At 45.5% G+C, this 20,971-nt stretch overlaps 1 protein-coding gene across 6 annotated transcripts in view; it reads right to left on the minus strand.

Annotated features, from left to right (window-relative positions):
• Positions 1 to 20,971, minus strand: part of Fhad1 (forkhead associated phosphopeptide binding domain 1) — a 162,386-nt gene that overhangs the window by 93,372 nt on the left and 48,043 nt on the right. For 5 of the 6 annotated variants that reach the window (XR_015452701.1, XM_087215112.1, XM_087215111.1 and 2 more), the window contains exon 4: positions 10,574 to 10,835. Coding sequence is in view for 5 of the 6 variants with exons in the window: in XM_087215112.1 (XP_087071238.1) it covers positions 10,574 to 10,835 (262 nt within the window). In the remaining variant the exon portion in view is untranslated. Of the gene's footprint in view, positions 1 to 10,573; positions 10,836 to 11,336; positions 11,413 to 20,971 lie in introns of all 6 variants that reach the window. The other variant, XM_087215114.1, reaches the window with a different exon arrangement.

Consider the following 20,971-nt stretch of genomic DNA (forward strand, 5'->3'; position numbering starts at 1 on the left):
GGCAAAACTGAATAATTGTAACAGACTGCAAGACCCAACCCCCTAAAATATTTACTATTTGACTCAGTGACATTGTGATTTATAATAAATGTATATATATTTGGTCTTCATCTGTTTCCTGGCACCTAGTTCCTAAATCTCTAGGAATCTCTAAAGTAGTAAGTGTCCTTTTGCATGCTTATGAGATGATAGATAGCTGTGGTTCCTGGTGCCAGGGGATGGAGAAGGGCTGAAGGTTGAGCAAGGACCAAGTGCACACCTGTACCAGAGCCTTCATAAATCCCCCAAAGGCCTTGGCTTGGGGAGCTCCAGGCTGCTCAAATGTGGAGGTTATCTGGAGTTCAGGGAACCCAGGAAGGACATGGGAATTTTGTGCCCCTCACATACTGCATCCGTGGAATGCTTCATCTGGTTGATCATTTAGATTTGTTGTTTTTGTTTCATTTTTTGTGGTGGTGGGGACAGAACCCAGGGCCTTATGCATACTAGGCAAGTGCTGCACCACTGAGCCACATCCCAACCCCTGGCTGTTCAGTTGTATCCTTAAAAATATTCTTTGTAATAAAGTAAGCAAAGTGTTCCCCTGAGCTCTATGAGCCATTCCAGCAACTGTTCAGATCTGAGAAGGGTCTATCATGGGAACCCCAAATTATAGCCAGTTAGTCAGAAGTAGCAGAGGCCCAGACTTGCAACAGGCATCTGGTAGGGGTGGGATGGGGGTCTCGCAGGACTGAGCCCCAGCCTGTAGGATTTGACATTAACTCTAGGGAGATAGTGTCAGCATTGCATTGAGTTATAGGATGCCAGCTGGTGTTGGAGAATTCCTCAGTGGGTGCTAGGGTTTGGATACTGAATGGCCCCAAGGCCAGTGTTAAAGACTTGGGCCCTTGCCTATGATGCTAGGGGTAGATGATGAACTTAGGAGGCATGGAGGAAGTTAGGTTATCAGGGATGTTCCCTTAAAGGGGACAGTGGCACCACAGTGCTCTCTCTCTCTCTCTCTCTCTCTCTCTCTCTCTCTCTCTCTCTTTCCTCTCTTCTCTCTTTTTCTGTGTCCCAGGCTCCACAAGATGAACACAATTGCCCTCCACACATGCCCACCATGACATAGTCACCCAGGCTCAAAGGCCACTGAGCCATGCAACCATGGACTAAAACTTCTGAAACCATGAGCCAAACAAACCTTTCCTCTTTTTAAGGATATTTTATCTCAAGCATTTTGTCACAGTGACAGAAAGTTTATTAACACAGTGGGAGGCACCACACCACACATTTTGTTAACCAGATAGTGTGAGAGTAGAGAGGGGAAGAGCATTCAGCGTTCAATGTTAGCTCTTTTAATTGTAACTATACCTTTCAAACACATAAATGGACTTATAGTTGGAAAGTTTCTTCACCAGCTTGTTTTTGCACTTGACCGTGTATCAAAGTTGAGTATTTCCAGTTGTGCCACATTCTTTTCTTATTCATCACAATATCACATGGGCTGATTATGATTTTCAGGGACTCTGGCAACACTATGTTTGGAAATCACACTGTGTATATGTGGTAGAAAACGCATCCCAATTCACCGACATCAGGAAATACAAATTTTTTTTTTGGTGTAGAAATTTTGAAAAGGATTTTTATAAATCTTCTTCTGAGGTCATTTGGCTCTGAATAGGACATTTAAAATTTCCTATTATGATTTCTGGGCAGTTATTCCACACTCTTCTCTTCTTGTGAGGTGAGAAACTGAAGGGATTATTTTCAAATGTAATGCAATATTAATGAATGTTTAACCATGAATGCAGTCTGTACCATCACATTTGTGGTTGTTTGTTCATTTTGATTCTGTATTTTTCATGTATTTTGGAGCCAGTGATTTCCTGCAGGTGGCAAACTTGCTGTGGACCCAGATTCCCCAGTGAACAGAAGTGGTGACTGCTGGTGCCTGGGAAGACATGGCCTGGAATGCTGAATGGCTGCCCGGATCCCCGTGTTTCCTGGGGTGTGGGAGGAAAGGGCCCTGGGCTTTGGGGTAGCTATGCACCAGAACAGACTGGGGTCACAGGCACTTCCTGACTCTACTCTTCACTGGGTTAGTTTGCTTATGTATTTCTTATGGGCAATAAGACAAGCAGATAAAACCAAACTCTTCCGAAGGGAAAAGGAGCGATTATCCCTTCTTAGTTATCCCTGTCCCTTTCCCCGAAGGGGCAAACACATCCCAAGTCTAGTGGAGCCAGATGATATCCTCTTCCTGCCTATCACTCTGCCCTGACCGCTCACTGCCAGCTGTATGTGGTCTGACTCCTGCCAGCCTACCAGCTTCCAGGTAGGAGCCACATTCCCTGGGAGTGGACCCTTTAGCCACACTCTCCCCCGCCAGCCCCTTCCACCTGGAATACTGTCCCCATCCCTCTGCACTAGCGAATATCACTCATATTTCATTGTTCATCTAGAATCTTGTTTCGTTGGAGACCCTTTCTTGATCCCCAGCTATATCATTTCCTACCACTAGGAGGAGCTAATGAGCACTGGGAATCTCTCCTGCCTTATGGTGAACAGGAATTATCCCCAGGGCCACCATATCCAGTCTCTATAAACTACTTCCGCATTAGTCACTTATTAGCTGATCGACTATCACAGAATCACAGTGCTGTGTTCAAGTTGCCCTTAATTTGCTTTATAATGGCCCCACAGAACAAGAGAAATGATGTCAAGGAGGTGCTGGGGCATAAAACACGGAAAGACAGGTGAAATCTGGCACTGGGTGCCATGCTGCTGGGCATGTGGGAAAAAACAGTATACATATATTTGGGTATAATCTATAGTTTCAGGCATCTACAGGGGGTCCTGGAATTTCCATTAGACTTGGGTGGAAGATGGTGCTCATCAAAGGCTTGCTGTCTCCAGGGCTTTCCACAGGCAAACTCCAGCACTCACAATAGCACTGTGTTAACATTAGCAAACTATTGGGATGCCATTGTATACACAGTCCGTGAGTTCCCTTCTAGGAAAGGGCAGAGTCAGTAGCTCCAGAGCCAGGGCACAGAGCCAGTGTAAGGTGCCCCACAATGTTCTGCGTGCATGAATGAAGAAGAGAACAGGGGAATTTAGGTCTAGGTCACCCTGACCCATCAGCAAGAGGGTTTTGCACAGATAGCACAAGGCCTGGCCATGGAGTTTTGCTCTCTTGCCCACTGCTGAGGACTGAAGTGACAGAGTTACCTGGAGTTTTAGAGCTTGCTTGGGTGGAACAGTCAAGGTGGCCAACTGTCCTGGTTCGTCCAGGACTGAGAGTCTCCTGTGATGCAAGATTTCAGTGATAGGGCCTGGAAAGTTGGTTGCCCCAGAAATAGCTGAGGATAGTAGGCTCCCCACCTCTACCCCCACTGGGCTTCCTGCCACCATGGGAGAGGCCTGCAGTGTGGCCTGAAAGACAGGACCCAAGAAGGACCACATTCTCTTGGTGTCCTTGCCACGCTGGGAGCGGCCTTGGGCACTGGCTCACAGAACCAAGATGGCCAATCCCTGTCTCTCCAGGCCTTTGTTCCTCCCCCTGTCTGTGGGAGGGGTGGCCCAAGGGGAAAGTGCTGAGTAGAAAAGACAGGGGACAACTGAAGAGCTCTGCAGCAAATTTCACTGAAGGGGTTCAGTGGCTGCCCATTGTCCACAAGCCCAACTTTGTGCTCAGGAAAGGTTATTTTCAGCCGTATCTTCTGCCCTCCCTGCCCCTAGGATCCTAAGCCTGGGTCCCCACTGATTGGGCCAGTGCTGTCCCAGAGAATCATGACAAAAGCCGCAGGATGGAATTCTAACATTTCTAATGGTCACATTAAAAAGGTAAAATGAAAAGATGAAATTAATTTTAATAATAGATTTTATTTTTAACCTAACACATCAGAAACACGAATACCACTGCAATATATAATCTAGGCAAGATATCTTTGAAGTCTGGGTATTATTTTGCACTTGCAGCCTATCACTCTTCGGCGGCTAAATGTTCATCAGAAAGACATGGTCTGTATTTAGATTTCACAAACAAGTATAATTGAAAAAATGAGATTCATAAACCCAGGATGTACCAAGCATCCTCAAACATTTCCAACAACTGAAATTGAGTAACATGTATTAAAGTTAAATTCATTAAAATTAAACTTTCAGGAGTCCATCCAACCATGGTGGTGCAGGCCTGTAATCCCAGCACTCTGGGAGGCTGATGCAGGAGGATTGCAAGTTTGAGCCCAGTCTGGGCAACTTAGTGAATTCTGTCTTAAAATAAAAGCTAAAAGTGCCAGGGATGTAGCTCAGTGCAAAGACACTGGGTTCAATCCCCAGTACCATAATAAAATAAAATAAAAATTTAAAATTGAACATCTGGACATTTGGTTGCTCGGCCACAGTAGCCACATTTGAAGTGCTCACAAGCCACATATGGCAGTGGCCACTGAATGCTTGGGCTGGACCACTCCGCATTGTTCCCCTCCATCTACACTCAATGTCTTCTGACCTCACAACATCTGTAACTGGATTTTTTTAAGGAATAAGGGAGATATGATATTATAATACGTAACAACTCTCATGCCACAGGTTTGACCATGAGATCCAGCTTACTCTAGGGCCCCGAGGCAGGCATACCAATTACTGTCACCAGCCGGTGGCTTATTTGTTAAATATCCAGCTTGGGTGGTTTGATGCTGCATATATGTGAGTTCATTTAACCACAACAGTCAGTAACCCTAAGCAGGAGGCCTGCCCTTAGGGGTCAGCATGTCATCAGGAAGGCCGAAGTCCCACGGTAGCTATGGCACCCTGGGGCTTTCCCAATCAGAAACCTGCAGGCAAGTCCTGGGTTTCTGCTGCTGGAAGGGGTGGCCCACACTCTGGGGCCCTGACTGCTAGGAAGGAGCCCCCGTGGTCAGTGGCAGGAGGGACTGCCTGGGATGGTGGAAGTCCAGGGGTCCCCCATTTGGGTGAGCAGCACAGGCCATAGGGGAGCCCCAAGGTCTTGTCCTAACTGGTGCTGAGTCCAGTCCCAGCTCAGATTTCTGCCGTCTGATGCCACTTCTAGGGACAACTCCAGATGCGTCCACCACCTTCAAGTGACCCTGATGGCCAGGGATGGCTGAGGCCCCTGCAGGCCTGGGAACCTGGGTTTCCTCAAACCTGCAGAACAGGCTCGACGACTGTTTGGGGTCTCCCTGCTACGGCAGGGGGCTCCTTGCAGTTGTGGGGAGCAGTCTGACATGACCCTCGCTTTCCCTGTGTGCAGGCATCAGGGATCTGGGGCAGGCGTCCCTCCCTCACCCCAGATTCGTCCCTGGCCACTGCTAAGTATCAAAAGGAACCCAAGGGCTGTGTCCCCTCAATCTGGCACTTTAAGAGGTATGAAGTGGCATCTGTTTGCCAAACTTCAGGGAAGTTTCTTGAGTATTTAACAAGGCCTGGCGGTCCTGGTACTTTGTTAACTGCCAGCCCTCATCAGGGACAGCACTGGGTTCCCCTGCTGTGCATTTGTGATATGGACTGGGTTTCTTCACACTGTACATAGTACTACATACAAGTCAAGTAATGATCATGGGCAGGTAACAGTTTCATTTTTAAAACTGATATGTAGTGAGCGTCCGTCCTCAAATCGGGCATGGTGAGAGGCGCTCTCATGATGGAGTGACCGGGTGAGTTATCATCATTTATACCACCATATAAATGAGGGATCGGAAGCACAGAGACGCTTTGCCGGAGAGCTACATCCCTGGCACTTTTAGCTTTTATTTTAAGACAGAATTCACTAAGTTGCCCAGACTGGGCTCAAAAGCACAGAGATACTTTTGCAACCTTGCCTAAGGTTGCACAGCTGTCAAGTGGGGAAGTCAATATTCGAAGCCAGGTTTATCTGATTCAGAGCCTACACTCTTAACCATTTTGCAGTCAGTTGGTTTACTGATGTGGGGAGACCTTCATGATGTACTGTTGAATTAGGTTCAAATGATCCCATTACTGAGAGAAGTATATGTCAATCAGAAAATTATTTTTAAAAATCACCTCATGTATTTTCTGTTCTCAGCAATTCTTCCTCCCCACTTCCATGAGCTTCTACAGCCTGTGGCGAGGACTCCAACCCAAGCTGTGTGAGTGGACCACCCTGGAGTTGGGCCCTTGTGCCCAGTCCAGCCTTCGGTCACCTCGGAAGAGACTCCAGAACCCCCAGCAGAACCATTTCCAAACTCCTGACCCAGAGAAACTGTGTGAGATGAGAAGTGTTTATTGTTTTAAATCCATGAGCCTTGGGCAGTTTATTACACAGCACTAAACAGCAGATATGGACTTTGGCCATGTCCCGATGATTGGCTCCCTTCAAGGACGCCACACTTCCTGTTTCTTTGACCTCCTCTTATGGCCATCAAATTACGATCTGAGTGATGGATTAGTCCACTTGATGGTGTTAGGGCACTAACGATCCATTCACTTCCCAAAAAGCCACCTGCTGGCAACAGAGTCTTAAAATATGAGTTTTGGGGACATTTCAGATCCAAACCAGGACACCTAGTAATGTCCCAGAGCCTCAGAGTCTGTTAGTAGAAACTCAGTGGGCTTCAAGGGGGCTTCAAGGGGAGGAGCTTAAAAAATAATGAAGAGATGTTACTGGGGTTATAGTAAGCTTGTTATGCAGCAGCAGAAAGTTTCCTAACATGCTTCCTCCAGTAATGGGGAAAGCTGGAAATGTACCTAGTAAAGAGCATGATTTAGCCAAAGAGATTTTCAGGTGGAACACTTGAAGGTGTCGCCTGGTTACTTCTCACTTCTTATAGCAAAATGTGAGTGGGGAGAGCTCAGCTAAAAGCAGAACTGCTGCATGAAAGGACTTGGTGTGATGGGTGAGCAAACTCCCTGCCCCTCCAGATGGCAAATGAGATTTAAGGAATAGCTACCAGGGAAGATCAAATCAAAAACACACTCAGGAAAATGTGGTCTAAAGATGAAGTAAAGGGTGTGTCAAGTCCTCTGTTAGGTCATGGAAAGACACAGGGTCCCACTGGACTATTCAGTCAAAGCCTGGCACTTTGGGCAGCAGTAGCAGTGGAAGCCCCAAGTACAGGTCTTATTATGTGTTGTGTTGCTGTAACAACATACCCAAGACTGGGTAACTTATGAAGAGGTTTATCTGGCTCACCATTCTGGTGGCTGGAGGTCCCAATAGCATGGTGCTGGTGTCCTGGCAGGGCCCCCCTTGAGGCATCACTCCATGGTGGAGAAATGGAAAGGGACCCAGCTACATGAAGAAGGGGACTGTGTGAGCAAGGAGACAAGAAGGACTGGGCAGGGGAGGCTTGCTCTTTCACAACCCCCTCTCCCAGGAGCTAATCCATTCCAAAGGATTAACACGAATCCCTTCACAGGTGGAACCTCTATGCAGTACTTAACCACCTTCCACTAGGCTCCACCTCTTAAAGGACCAACTTGCAGTTCATGCACCTTTGGGGACACACTCAAACCCTGTCCCAACTGTAGCAGTAGAAATGGCTTATGTTAAAGAAGTCTGTGGGCATGGTGGATGGGATAAACACCAGTAAAAAAAAAAAAAAAAAAAAAAAGGCAGGGTGACTTAGGGGCAGAACTAAGAGCCCTGGGAAGGTGATTTCTGGGCAAGCATAGGACTGAATCCAACCAAAGACTCCTGACACACTTCTGGGTGGATTTCAGAACTGCTATGGACCAGTGACCTCATACTTCCTGTTTTTGTTCTTTATCAACAAGAAGTGGGGCCATAGCAGGCATCCTGTGTCTGTCCCACCCCTGCATGTGAGGCATGTGAGGGACAGGTGACCAGTCTCTTTAGTGCACACACTAAAGAGAGAGGTAGGTCACAACTTTCTTGAGGAGCTGACCTTAAGGAACTCCACCCAGTTAGCCCTATCTGTACCTCAACCAAATTTAGATGACAAAGTTATAGCTGGTGCTGGAGTGGGATGGGATTTGGGGAGCCTCAGGGGGAGTGAGGGCATCTTAAAGGTGAGAGGGAGGTGAATCCTGGAGGACCAGAGGGCAGACAGTGGTGGACAGCTTCCAAGACAATCACTAGTAATTCCTGCCTCCTGGTACTCAGACTCCTGCCAGAGTCCCCTTTCCACACAGGACAGAGCTGACCTGTGAAACCAGTAGCTGTTGCAGAAATGACAGAGTGACTTCTGAGGCTTGTTCATGAGAAAGGCTGAAAGTTCCACATTGCTCTAGGGAGCCTGCTGCCCTTCCAGGGGGCATCTAGCAGCTTCATGGAGAGGTCTGAGGGAAGAACCAAGGCTCCTGCCAACTGCCATTGGGCGAGTGTGCCATCTTGAAAGCAGATTCTCTAGCTCTGGTCCAGCCTTCAGATGACCACAGCCCCAGCTGGTATCTTGACTGCAACCTCAGAGACACCCTGAGCCATGGCCACCTGGCTAGGTGATCCCCAAATTCCTGATCACAGAAACTGTACAATACACTGGTTTTCATTTATTGTTTGTTTTACGTGCTAGGTTTTAGGATAATGTATTATGAAACAACTGATAACTAATACACATTGTATGTTAATTTTATACCAAAAGGACAAAAACCGTTGAATTGTAGCAGACATCCCTGCCCAGTACTAGCAGGCTATAAGTGGCACATGCTTCTTGCTTTCCATAATTTGGGTATATTGTTTTATATCAGGAGTCAGACCAAAGCTCTATATGACTCAAATGGGCACGTCAGATGGTGGACTGGGTGAGTATAGCCCCTCCCCCAATGGCTGCCATGGAAACCTAGGCCCTGGTCTGTGAAGTAGCAGGGCTCTGCTGAGTTATGTGCAGCTGAGGCCAGCGTGACCTCAGTTGAAATCCTTTCTCCTGAATCATGGCTTCTCACTGACCCTATTGGTTGTTTGCTAATTGCATCCAGTCCCAGTACCTGTTTGTTCTATCCAAGCAAGATAAGCAGTGCTTACTCCCTAATAACCCTGCCTGGTGCCATCTTGCCAGGTGTTCGGCAGTATTTCACTAGATGCCTTCAAAGCACACCCGGCTCCCTATTCCTTCCCATGATTGTATTCAATAAATACTGGATGCACTTGGGGGCTTTTGTCTTTGCTGCCCAGAGCAGCACTGATCAACCCCAAGCCCCAGCTTTTCCTCTAAGCCTCATTTCCTGTCTTTATTCTTTAATCAGCTTTGTGTTATTGTGGCTCACAGGAGACCAAGGCCCACTGCAGAGGTCTCTGGTAACGTCCCCTTTCTCATTCCCTATATTTAGCACCCAATATGGGGCTTGAACCCATGACCCTAGGATTAAGAGTCCCATGCTCTACCAAACTGTACAATATACTAGTTGCTATTTATTGTTTTAGGTGCTAGGTTTTAGGATAATGCATTATGAAACAATTGATATCTAATACATATTGTATGTTAATTTTACATCAAAAGGACAAAAACTGTTGAACTCTAGTTAATGGTATACGTGCCAAAATGTTTGGGAGAAGACTACAGATGTGTGCAATTTGGTATGAAGTGCATTAAAAAGTAAGATGGGATAATGAATAAATAGAAGGATGGGACAACAGGTAGATATAAAATGTGTATACTGGTACCAAAAAAAATGTGCACAGAAAAATGTTAATAGTAGAATCAGATGGGAGGGTCTCTGTAAAATTCTTTTTTTGCCGCATGTTTCAAAATTTTATATCAAAATGTTGGGGAGGAGTGGCTGAGTACTTTCTTAACTTGGGTTCTTACACTTGATCTTAGCCAAAAGGCCGAGAAGCGATTTAACTTGGGTTCTTAACACAGGGTTCATTTCATGATTAAGATGATGTAAACTCTGAGGATGCATCTCACTTACTCTTTTTTTTGGCAGTTCTAGGCATTAAATCTAGGACCTAACATGTTGGGCAAGCACTCTAACACTAAGCGATGGCCCCAACCCTCACTTACTCATTGTTCTGAATATTCTTGCAGTGATAATTATTTTAGTGATGGAAGAAGGTAACTAGGTGAAGGGTCTTAAGCAAGACCAGGAAGGACATGGAGGCACAGAGATACCTGGAGACTTTCAGGGGTCTGGGTCTGGACAGACAGGACAGAGAACAGGACTTGGCCCTAGAGGTCATGGAGGATGCCCAGAAGTCATGCCCAAGGCCTGAGCAACTGGCCACTCTGCCACTGAGGCTGTTCCAGCCAAAGCAGTGACAGACAGAAAGTCCATCCCCCAAAGCCAGAAGGCAAAGAGGATTGTGAGTGGCAATATTTCTGCACATCCACATCAAATGCATATGTGTAGATACTGCTGCCCATCCGTGCACACGTGCACACACTCAGGCACACACACTCAGCAAAGAGTGCGGCTCAGCACGTGGGCAGGCGCTCAGCAAAGGTGCACACACAAGGTGGCACGAAAATCCAGGGATAAGGATAATATGCAGACTCTTTTCTGTTTCCTTATTTCCAGTTTATCCTGATTTTTCTTTTTACAATTGACCATGTTCTATTTTTAGAATCAGAAAAATGAACAAAAACCAAGACTCGTCCTCGTGCCTCTAAACCCACCCTGATGCCCCCAGGGAAGCCCTGGTACATACCTTGCTTGATGATGGGGGACCTGTGGTCCATGATGAAGGAGAACATCTTTCCCCTGGCACTCATGGGCCCCTGACGCGAGGCAGGTGGGACCACCATGGGCCTGGGGAACCCCTGGGACCAGCTCCGCTGCATGGGTGCTGGCCAGACGCCCTGGTGGAAAGGGAAATGTGGAGGCGAGGATGACTTGTTCGGTTCCTGGGTGGCCTGAGAGGGTTGTGGCCTTGGCCAAGGTGCTGGGCCCCTCACCCATGGGCACGAGACCTGCAGAGGCAGACAGGAGGTCAGGGGAGGTTTGCTTCTCTCAGGGACCGGGGGCTTCCCTTCCACCTTGCTTGCCTCTGTCCTCACAGAATCTAGAATGGACACCTGGCACATACAGAGTAGGTCCCCAATAGTGGCTGACAGCAAGGGACAGGTCCTTGAGACTCACACCCAGCTCTCTGAGACCCCACAGGCTGTTCTCTTTCCACCCACAGTTCGGTTCTCTCCTCTGTCCCCAAAACCGAGACTGGGGTCGCAGGGGCTCTGACCGTCTCATCAGCCTTCATCTCAACATCGGCACACCGGGTCCCGCAGGTGCTCGCTCAGTGTCTGTTTTACACCCATGACCTTGGGGAAGATGTGAGTGTGTGGGATCTGTCTACAGAAGGAGAGGCAAGTGCAGGGCGGTGCCTACTCCTGGCTTGGCCTCCACTTTAGGCTCTCGTGAGGTTTCTCCCTCATGCCTTCTGCCTAAATGATGACCCATGGAGTGCTGCTTACCACATGGGGCTCATTCAAGTCCTTCCTTGTCATTAATGAGGTTGGCAGGTGAGGGGTCCACCCGGCTCAGGTAGGGCTGCAGATGACATGGGATCCAGAGCTGAAGGCCTCTTCTCTCTCCATCTCTCTCACTCTTCCCTCCCTCCCTCCTTTCCTTCCTCTCTCATGTTTTCTCTCCCTCTTGCTCTTGATCTCTCTATCTCTGCCTCTCTCTCCTCCTCCTCTTCTCCCTCCTAATTTGCTTGAGAGAAGCTAAGCTCAAAGCTTTGCCTTCTTCATGGGGCTACATGTTTTCCCTAAGCTCCGTTTCACCTTCTGACTTGAGAGAACTTGAGAGAACATGAGCTCACAGTCACATAATGAGCAACAGACAGACGCTTCCAAGCTGCGAGTGCAGGGAGACAGCACTTCCCAGGCCCCTCGCTGGGCTTCGCCCAATAAAAGGCACCCCACTCACTCAGGAGCCCGGCCCAAGGCTGAAACAGGTCCCCGGAAGACTCCTGGAGTTGGGAAATTCAGGCACCAAACTCCAGTCACTGAGGGATGCTGGCCCTGCATTCACAGACAGTGGCCCACTTTAAGGCTGTTTCACGAGTGGGACCTGGCAGTGTTCAGCACACTGTCACCCTGCACACAGTTTCGAATTTCTCACTGCGTCAACAACTGACCTCTCTGCCTTCAGGTGTCCGGTTCCTGGGTGTGCTGCCTACTCCACCCATCCTGTCCCTTCCTGTCCTCCAGAGTTGGCTCGCCTGTCTTTCCTGTGAGCTGTCCCCACTGGTTTCATAGATACTTCGGGATGAATGGACGGAAGGTGATGGGGTAAATTCAGATGTGTTCTACCCCAGCCTTCAAAACACAAATCTAGAAATTTCTAGATCAGCTGTGGTGGAGAAATCTACTCTTCTGCTGGGATGTTGTGTGTGGGAGGAATGTGTTTCAGGGGTGAATGTGCCTCACAGCCAACAAACTGCAAGGGTGGTAAGGAGTGATCACACCTCCAGACTCCAGGGCTCCATTTGCTACCAGACAGGCAGATTCTGGGCAACCTCCCTCCTTCTCTCTCTCAGCCCACTGTTGTGGGTGGGGTTTAGCAGTCAGTCAATTTCATGCCCTGGTCATGGGGATTGGTTGAGGGATGCAGCCTGTGGTCCAACCAGAGCCAAGCAGTCCGAGGGAGTCCAGGCTGGACACCAGGAGCCCCAGCCATGCTGAGCTCCTTGGACCTGAGAAGGAATCAGCCAGAGGAGAAAGAGGGAAGCTGGCTTTCTTTTTTAATTGTAAAAGACATGTGACATAAAATTTTAAATATTTTTTCAGTGTACAGTTCAGTAGTGTCAATACATTCAAATTGCTGTGAAATATATTGTCAGAACCCTTTTATCTTGCAAAAATGAAACTCTGTTCTCCTTTAACTCCCTCTGCCTCCCCTAAAGCCCTGGTTTTGCCATTTGGTTAATTTTTTGTTTGGTTGGATTTTTTTTTTTTGGTTCAGATGGAAATCATGAATTGGCAAGGTCACTCATCAACAGCCTTGATGCCATCAGTCAGTGCTGGATGCCAACAGTTGACACGGCCAGCTGCTGGTTACTGCTGCTGCTGGGCACTGTAGATCAAGTCTGCCAGGTGCTGGTCTCTGTAGCTGACTGTCACTGGCTGCTGTCTCTGAAGTGCTTCAGAACTAACTGCCTTTAGTGTCTATTGCTCTTTCTTTTAAAGGGACCACTCTGTTCAAATTACTCAGGTTTAGAATCCTGGGTAGATTCCCAAGACCTTCCATGCCCACATTACCTGAGAATAAATCATGAGCAGATTTACAGGTCCACTGGAGCAAGTCTTTATTTTAACAGACCTGTGCAACAGCACCCCGGGGGTGGGGCAGTCAGTACACCACACAGAGCCCTCCTAGACTAACCCAACATGTGGGAGGGAGTGCTGCTTATATAGCAGCTTCAGGCATGTGATGGGTCCACTGTAGGTCTATGATTGGTTCAAAGTTGGGTCTGCTGCTTGGTCCAAGTGCAGATCTGTGATTGGTTCAAGAGGGTGTGGGGCTTCAAGACAGTGGCAGCTGACTTGGCGATTCAGTGAGGGGGTGGGGCAATATGAGCTTTTGATTGACAGTGGCTGCATCTTCAAGACAAAATGGCCAGGCTGAAATGTGACTCTTTAGGAGGGCAAGATGTGTTCACTGGGGCTTGGGGCAGTTGGGATATTAATAATGGGCCCAGATCCCTCCCTCACCTGGTCTTAGCCACGTTAGGGCAGTTCCTCTACTGCTTCTTCTGTGTCCAGAGTGGAGGGTGTGGGAGGGACACCGTGGCTGACAGCTGAGCTGTACTCCTGTGGGATCTGTCTGGAGGTAGCCACTAAATACCAAGGGTGGTCATCAAGGCAAGCTGTTCTTGGCTTTCTGTTCTTGGTCTCTGTGAATCGGACTTCTCTTGGTAGCTCATATTAGAAGAACCAGTCAGCATTTGTCTTGTGACAGGCTCATTTCTCTTAACATATTCTCAAGGGTCATCCATGATGAAGCACGTGTCCGCATCTCTCTCTTATACTTTTACAATGGGGCCCTAATTCACATGTGTGGCTTCTGGGTGGCTCTGAACCACTGTTGGTACATGCATCACTGTCTCCTCCAAGGTGTGGGTCAAGCCCATCAGGTGGTACATGCTGCCTGATGGGACAGTCACGCATGTACCACTGGTGGTTCAAGCCAGCGGAACATGGTGACTAGACCATGTTTCATCTATGCATTCATCTGTTGAACACCCAAGTTCATGCCACTCTTGACTCCTGGGAAGAGAGGTGTCTCCCAGAGGAACTGGTGTGAGCCCTGGCCAGGTCTGACTCTCAGAGGTTGGCTAGAGCTGGTCTTGAGTACAGCATGAAAAGTTCAATGGCAGGATGTCTGAGGGGGTGGGGGCATGATATAGAAAAGCAGAAAAGACTGCAGTTGGCTCTTTGGGTTCAAAAATAAAGGTCTCTGTCAGACCCCGTCAAGGCAGAAGAGAAAAAACTTCCCAGGGAACTCCATTACACATCCTGCAAGGCACAAAAGATAACAGGAAGCCAAGGCCCTGGATCGGGATAAGCAGCCTGCCCTTCGCAGGAACACCTGCAGGGCCAGATACCTCTGTACACCACCAGACTTCCTCTGCCCCAGAACAAAAATTTTCCACTCCTCTCGACAGTACCCTCTCCCCTATTTAAACTCCCCCATAAGATCTGTCCTCACCCAAGCCCTCAGGTCAATGGTCTTGTTGCCCTTGATTTGCCTGCACCCAGGCTGGAAATAAAACCTCACTTGCTGCTTCATTTTTGGCTGCTCTGGTGGTCTCAGTTGTGCCTCGGTTTACACTATCAGTCTCCACCAATGCTTGTTGATTTAGGGTGGCTTTAGTTGTAAGGTTAAAGTTCAAGTTTTTCTCCTCAGCAGCCCTGATCTATCACAAAAGAGTAAGTTCTTCTCAGAAATCATTGGTGGTAATGACAAGGAGAACGGCAGGCAGAAAAATACAAGGGAAAAAGATACTGCTTGAGAGGTGACCTCTGGCTGTGCTCGCATTAGAAGGTATGCAGAGCCTGGTCACAGTCAAGGCCACTCACCAAGTCTGGTTTGGAGAATCTGAGTTTAAAAATACGTGCCGATGCATTTTTTCTCCTTTCCCTCCCTCCCCGCCATCTCTGCTTTGTTTTTGAGCAGCATGTATCAGTACCAAGTTCTTCCACACAGTCTTCCACACAGGAGATGTCTGGACCACACTCGCCACTGAACTTCTGAATAGCAGTCAATGATCCACTCAAGAAATCACAATCCACTTCTTCCAGATTATCGGCTCTTTGTTATACCCCAACATTTGCTTCCTACCCCCGACCACAGTGCAGGGTGTGAGGGTCACCCTTGAATACCAAGGCAATTTGCACACATTGCCCTGTGGGGCCCAGGCCTTCTGCAGGAAGGCCTGGAGGTACACACGTAGCGGGGAAGGGGACCTGCCCTAGCCGAGTATCATGTTTAACATTGCTGCTACAGCTTCGAATCACCACGTAGAGAAGGCACTTGCACGTGTGCTGGGGACTGTGCCGTGTCCTTAACACATGTGTTCTTGTCTAATTATCCTGATCCTGAATGATCCTGAAGCTGGGGAGGCACGTGTACCCCCACTGTGTGGGGTAACATACTGAAGCTCAGCATGGTCAGGTGACTCCCCAAGGGCAGCTGAGGAGCAGCGACATGGACTCCAGAACCTGTGCTCCTGGAACATTTGGATTATTTTCATCAGCTTGCCATGCTTGCAAAAGGATCTCAGATGATTGCTTAATGAAGAATAGGAGATTTTCCCAGGTAAAAAATTGAAAATAGGAAGTCAGCGGTGTGAAAAGCACACCATGTTACCTGGGCAGCTCGTGAACAGAGTTTTCTAGGAGCACCTATGCAGTGTCCCTCACACTACCCATGAGATGCCCCTGAAGCAGCTCAGGGGACCTCTGTCTCCATCTGGTAGGGACTGTGGTCTCGTCACTGCTGTCCCCGAGGAGTGCCAGGGCCAGCTGGACTGCAAGATCCCGAGAGGCACTTACTCGGTATTCAGAATTTTGTGAGCTGGTTGATGACCACAATCATTAATAAATGCTCACTTATGTTCACTTACAGTTAAGTTTATCAGAAACAATGGCAATAAATACTTACAATGCATCCCTTCCTAATTATTTTGCTAGACTTTATTACTCCCTATCCCTTTGGGTTTGTTTAAGCTGTCTGTCAGCAGTGCTGCTGCTGAGCTACTACAATCTCCTTCTGGCTCTCGGGCTGTTACTTTATAGCTTGAAATTGGCCACGGTGGGTGCACTTACACCTTGGAAATCAGGGCTTAACTTTTTGTTTTGTTGACTGTCTACACTTAAGAAGGTGACTGGGAAGATATCAGTGATCCACACGGAGGGCTGGGTCTGCCAATCACATCATGGACAGTACAAACAAGGGAGGTGATATTCTTCTTCAGAGGAGTCTCTCAGGTCATCAGGCCATCGATGGATGCGTGAGGATCCCACACACACCTTTCTTCTCTCGCTTCTGTCTTACTCATTTTTTTTTTATTTTTTAGTTCTTTTATTAGTACATTTTAGGTATACAATTCGTTTACATTTATCATTGGGTGTTTGTACCTGTACATGATATATCTTGGTTATTTTTTTTCCCCCATTACCTGTGCGCCCTTCACCCCCTCCACCCTTCCCTATTTACATAGATTTCATTTCCATTTTTTTTTCTTTTCTCGCACTTTTTCCTTTCCCCTTCCTCTCCCTTCACTCCTTTGTCTTTGGACCTTTTTTCCTATTTCAAATTATCAATCATTCATTTTAATCACTTTAACCCTTGTTTACACTATCAGTTTCTCACACTAGTGAAACTATTCAGTATTTACATGTGTGTCCTATTTATTTCACTTAAGAGTATGGCCTCAATATGCATCCATTTAGCTATAAATGACTCTAGTTTTTCGTTCTTTATGTCTGAGTAGTACTCCATTTTATAAAAAACCCCACATCTTCTTTATCCCGTTTCCAGTTGATGGGGACTTGGGCTGCTTCCAATCTTTAGCTGTTACAAACTGTGCCGCTATGAACATGGGTGCCCATATATCATTGTGGTATGATTCTTTTAATTCTGTTGGGAAGATACCCAGCAGGGGAATAGCTGGGTCAAATGGGACCTCTAGTCCTAGTTCTTTGAGGTATCTCCATACTGACTTCCACAGTGGTTGCACCAGTCTGCACTCCCACCAACAATGGAGAAGGGTTCCTTTCTCCCCACACCCCTGCCAGCATTTGTTATTTGTTGATTTCTTGATAGCAGCCATTCTTTGTGGGGTGAGGTGGAATCTCAGTGTTGTTTTCATCTGCATCTCTTGAATGACCAGTGATGCTGAACATTTTTTCATATACTTGTTTGCTGCTTTTACTTCCTTGTCTGAGAAATGTCTGTTCATTTCAGATGCCCATTTTTGAATTGGGTCTTTGAATTTGGGGGGTCTGATTTTTTTCAATTCTTTAGATATTCTAGATAGTAGTCCTTTGTCTGAGGTACAGCTGCTAAATTTTTTTTCCCATATTGTAGGTTGTCTGTTAGCTCTATTGGTGGTTTCTTTTGCAGTGCAGAAGCTTTTTAATAAGATGATATCCCAGTTGTTGATTCTTTCTGGTAGTTCCCGTGCTACTGAGGTTTTGTTCATGAAGTCTTTTCCTATGCCAATGTCTTCAAGAGTTCTACCTAACTTATCTTCCAGCAAGTTTAATGTTTCTGTCTTAATATTTAGATCTTTAATCCACTTCAATCTTAGTTTAGTGAATGGTGATAGGTATGGGTCTAGTTTCAATCTTTGGCAGGTTGAAATCCAGTTTTTCCAACACCATTTATTAAATAGGCTATCTTTCCTCCAATGAGGGTGATTGGCTCCTTTGTCAAAGATGAGGTGGCTGAGTACATCTGGAGTTGTTTCTGCATCTTCTAATCTATTCCACTGATCCTCAGGTCTGTTCCTTTGCCAGTACCATGCTGATTTTATCATAGTAGCTTTGTAGTATAGTCTCAAGTTGGGGATTTTGATACCCCCAGCCATATCTCTGTTGCTTAGAATTGCTTTAGCTATTCTAGGTCTCTTCTGGTTCCAAATGAATTTTTGGATTGTTTTTTCTGTTCTGTGAAGTATATTATTGGAATTTCAATTGGCATTGCATTGAATCTATATAGTAGTTTTGGAAGTATGTCCATTTTCACTATATTGGTTCTTCCTACCCAGGAGCAAGGGATCTCTTTCCATTTTCTTGTATCCTCTTCGATCTCTTTTTTCAGAGTGCTGTAGTTTTCAGTGTAGAGGTCTTTTGCTTCCTTTGTTAGATTGATTCCTAGATATTTCATTCTTTTGGATGCTATTGTAAAAGGAATTGTTTCCCTAATTTCTCTCTCAGTTAGTCTGTTATTTGTGTACAAGATGGCTATTGTTTTTTGAGTGTTGACCTTGTATCTAGCTACTCTACTGAATCTGTGAATTAAGTCTAGAAGTCTTTTGGTGGAGTTTTTTGGGTCTTCTATGTAAAGTATCATATCATCAGCAAATAATGACAGTTTAACTTCTTCCTTTCCTATCTTTATTCCTTTTATTTCTTTCTCTTTTCTAATTGCTGTGGCTAATGTTTCCAGAACAGTATTGAACAGGAGTGGTGATAGTGGGCATCCTTGTCTTGTTCCTGATTTTAGCGTGAAAGTTTTCAGTTTTTGACCATTTAGTATGATGTTGGCTGTTGGTTTTTCATAGATAGCCTTAATCAGGTTAAGACAAAGACCTTTTATTCTAATTTTCTGTAGGGTTTTTATCATGCATGGGTGCTGGATTTTGTCAAATGCTTTTTCTGAATCCATTGAGATGATCATATGGTTTTTGTCCTTGACTCTGTTAATATGGTGTATTACATTTATTGATTTATGGATGTCGAACCATCCTTGCATCCCTGGGATAAATCTGACTTGGTCAGGGTGTATGGTTTTCTTGATGACCCTCTGTATTGTTTGCCAGTATCTTGTTGAGGATTTTTGCATCTATGTTCATTAGGGAGATTGGCCTGTAGTTCTCTTTTTGGGTTGTGTCTTTCCCTGGTTTTGGAATCAAAGTTACACTTGCTTCCAGGAATGAATTTGGAAGTATTGCTTCCCTTTCAATTTCCTTGATGAGTTTAAATAGTAATGGCATTAGTTCTTCTTTAAATGTCTTGTAAAATTCATCAGTGAAGCCATCTGGACCTGGGCTTTTCTTTGTTGGTAAATATTTTATTACATTTTCAATTTCAGTCTTTGTAATTGGGGTGTTTAGAATTTCTATATCTTCTTCATTTAACTTTGGCAATTCATACGTATCTAGGAATCTGCCAATTTCTTCTGTGTTTTCCGTTTTATTGGAGTAGAGGTTCTCGAAGTAGGTATTGATGATCCTCTGGATTTCTGTTGGATCTGTTGTGACTTCACCTTTTTCATTCTTAATTGCATGTATTTGTGCCTTTTCTTTCCTTTTTTTGATAAGGTTGGCTGAAGGTTTATCGATTTTGTTTATTCTTTCAAAAAACCAACTTTTTGATTCATTGATTTTTGTATTGTTCTCTTAGTCTCCATTGCATTCATTTCTGCCCTAACCTTTATAATTTCCTGTCTTGTACAAGCTTTGGATTCATTATGCTCTTCTTTTTCTAGGAGCTTGAGGTTCTGCATTAGGTTATGTATCTGAGTTTTCTCTGTTTTCTTAATATGGGCATTCACTGCTATGAATTTCCTGCATAGAACTGCTTTCATTGTGTCCCATAGATTCCTGTATGTTGCACTCGCATTTTCATTTACTTGTAGAAACTGTTTAATTTCTTCTTTAATTACTTCTGTGACCCATTGGTTGTTCAAGAGGGTGTTATTCAGTTTCCATGTATTTGTTGGGGTTTTGCGGTTTCTTATGTTATTGATCTCCAATTTTATTGCATTATGGTCTGATAATATACAGGGGGTAACTTCTATTCTTTTACATTTACTTAGATATGACCTATGAGCTAGCATGTGGTCTATTCTGGAGAATGACCCATGTGCAGCCGAAAAGAATGTGTATTCCAATTTTGTGGGGTGGAACACTCTGTAAACATCTATTAAGTCCATCTGTTCAATAGCTTGGTTCAGTTCTAGAATTTCCTTGTTAACTTTTTGTCTAGACTATCTGTCTATTTGTGATAGTGGGGTATTGAGGCCCCCCACTATAATTGTGTTAGTGTTTATTTGGTTTTTCATGTCTATTAATATTTGTTTTGTATAGTTGGGGGCATTTGTATTTGGTGCATATATATTTAGGACTGTCATCTCTTCCTCTTGGATTGTTCCCTTCACAAGGATGTAGTGACCATCTTTGTCTCTCTTAATTAGTTTTGGTTTGAAATCTACCTTGTCTGGAAATAAGATTGCTACCCCTGCTTTCTTCTGGGTTCCTGTGACATGGAGAATGCTTTTCCATCCTTTTACTTTCAGTCTATGAGTTTCTTTTTGAGTTAGATGTGTTTCTTGTATACAGCATATTGCTGCATTTTCCTTTTTAATCCATTCTGCCAGTCTATTTCTTTTGATTGGTGAATTGAGGTCATTAACATTGATGATTATAATTGATAGATATTGATTTATCCTTGTCATGATGTTTTACTTTTGTTGGCTCTTTTATTTCTTATTTTTTCCCCCTTTCCCTTTAGTGTCTTACCTTGCCTGGTGGCTTCCCTCTGTTGGGCCTAATGAAGTTGTGACCTTCATTGCTTTTTTCTAGGATATTGTTTAGAATTGCTTGTAGTGCTGGTTTGGTGTTCATGAAATTTCTCAGGTGTTCTTTGTTGTGGAAATATCTAATTTCCCCATTGATTTTGAAAGATAATTTTGCAGGATACAACAGTTAGGTTGGAAGTTATTTTCTTTTAGGGCTTGAAATACTTCACTCCAGGCTCTCCTTGATTTGAGGATTTGTGTTGAGAAGTCTGCTGTGATTCTGATGGGCTTTCCTTTGTAGGTGATTTGTTTCTTTTCTGTAATTGCTTGTAGGATTTTGTTTTTCTGTTGGGTT

The sequence above is a fragment of the Heterocephalus glaber genome, unplaced genomic scaffold (assembly GCF_053883595.1).
Source record: "Heterocephalus glaber isolate CG9 unplaced genomic scaffold, H.glaber_assembly_v1.0 deba00001452, whole genome shotgun sequence".
Classification (NCBI taxonomy): domain Eukaryota; kingdom Metazoa; phylum Chordata; class Mammalia; order Rodentia; family Bathyergidae; genus Heterocephalus; species Heterocephalus glaber.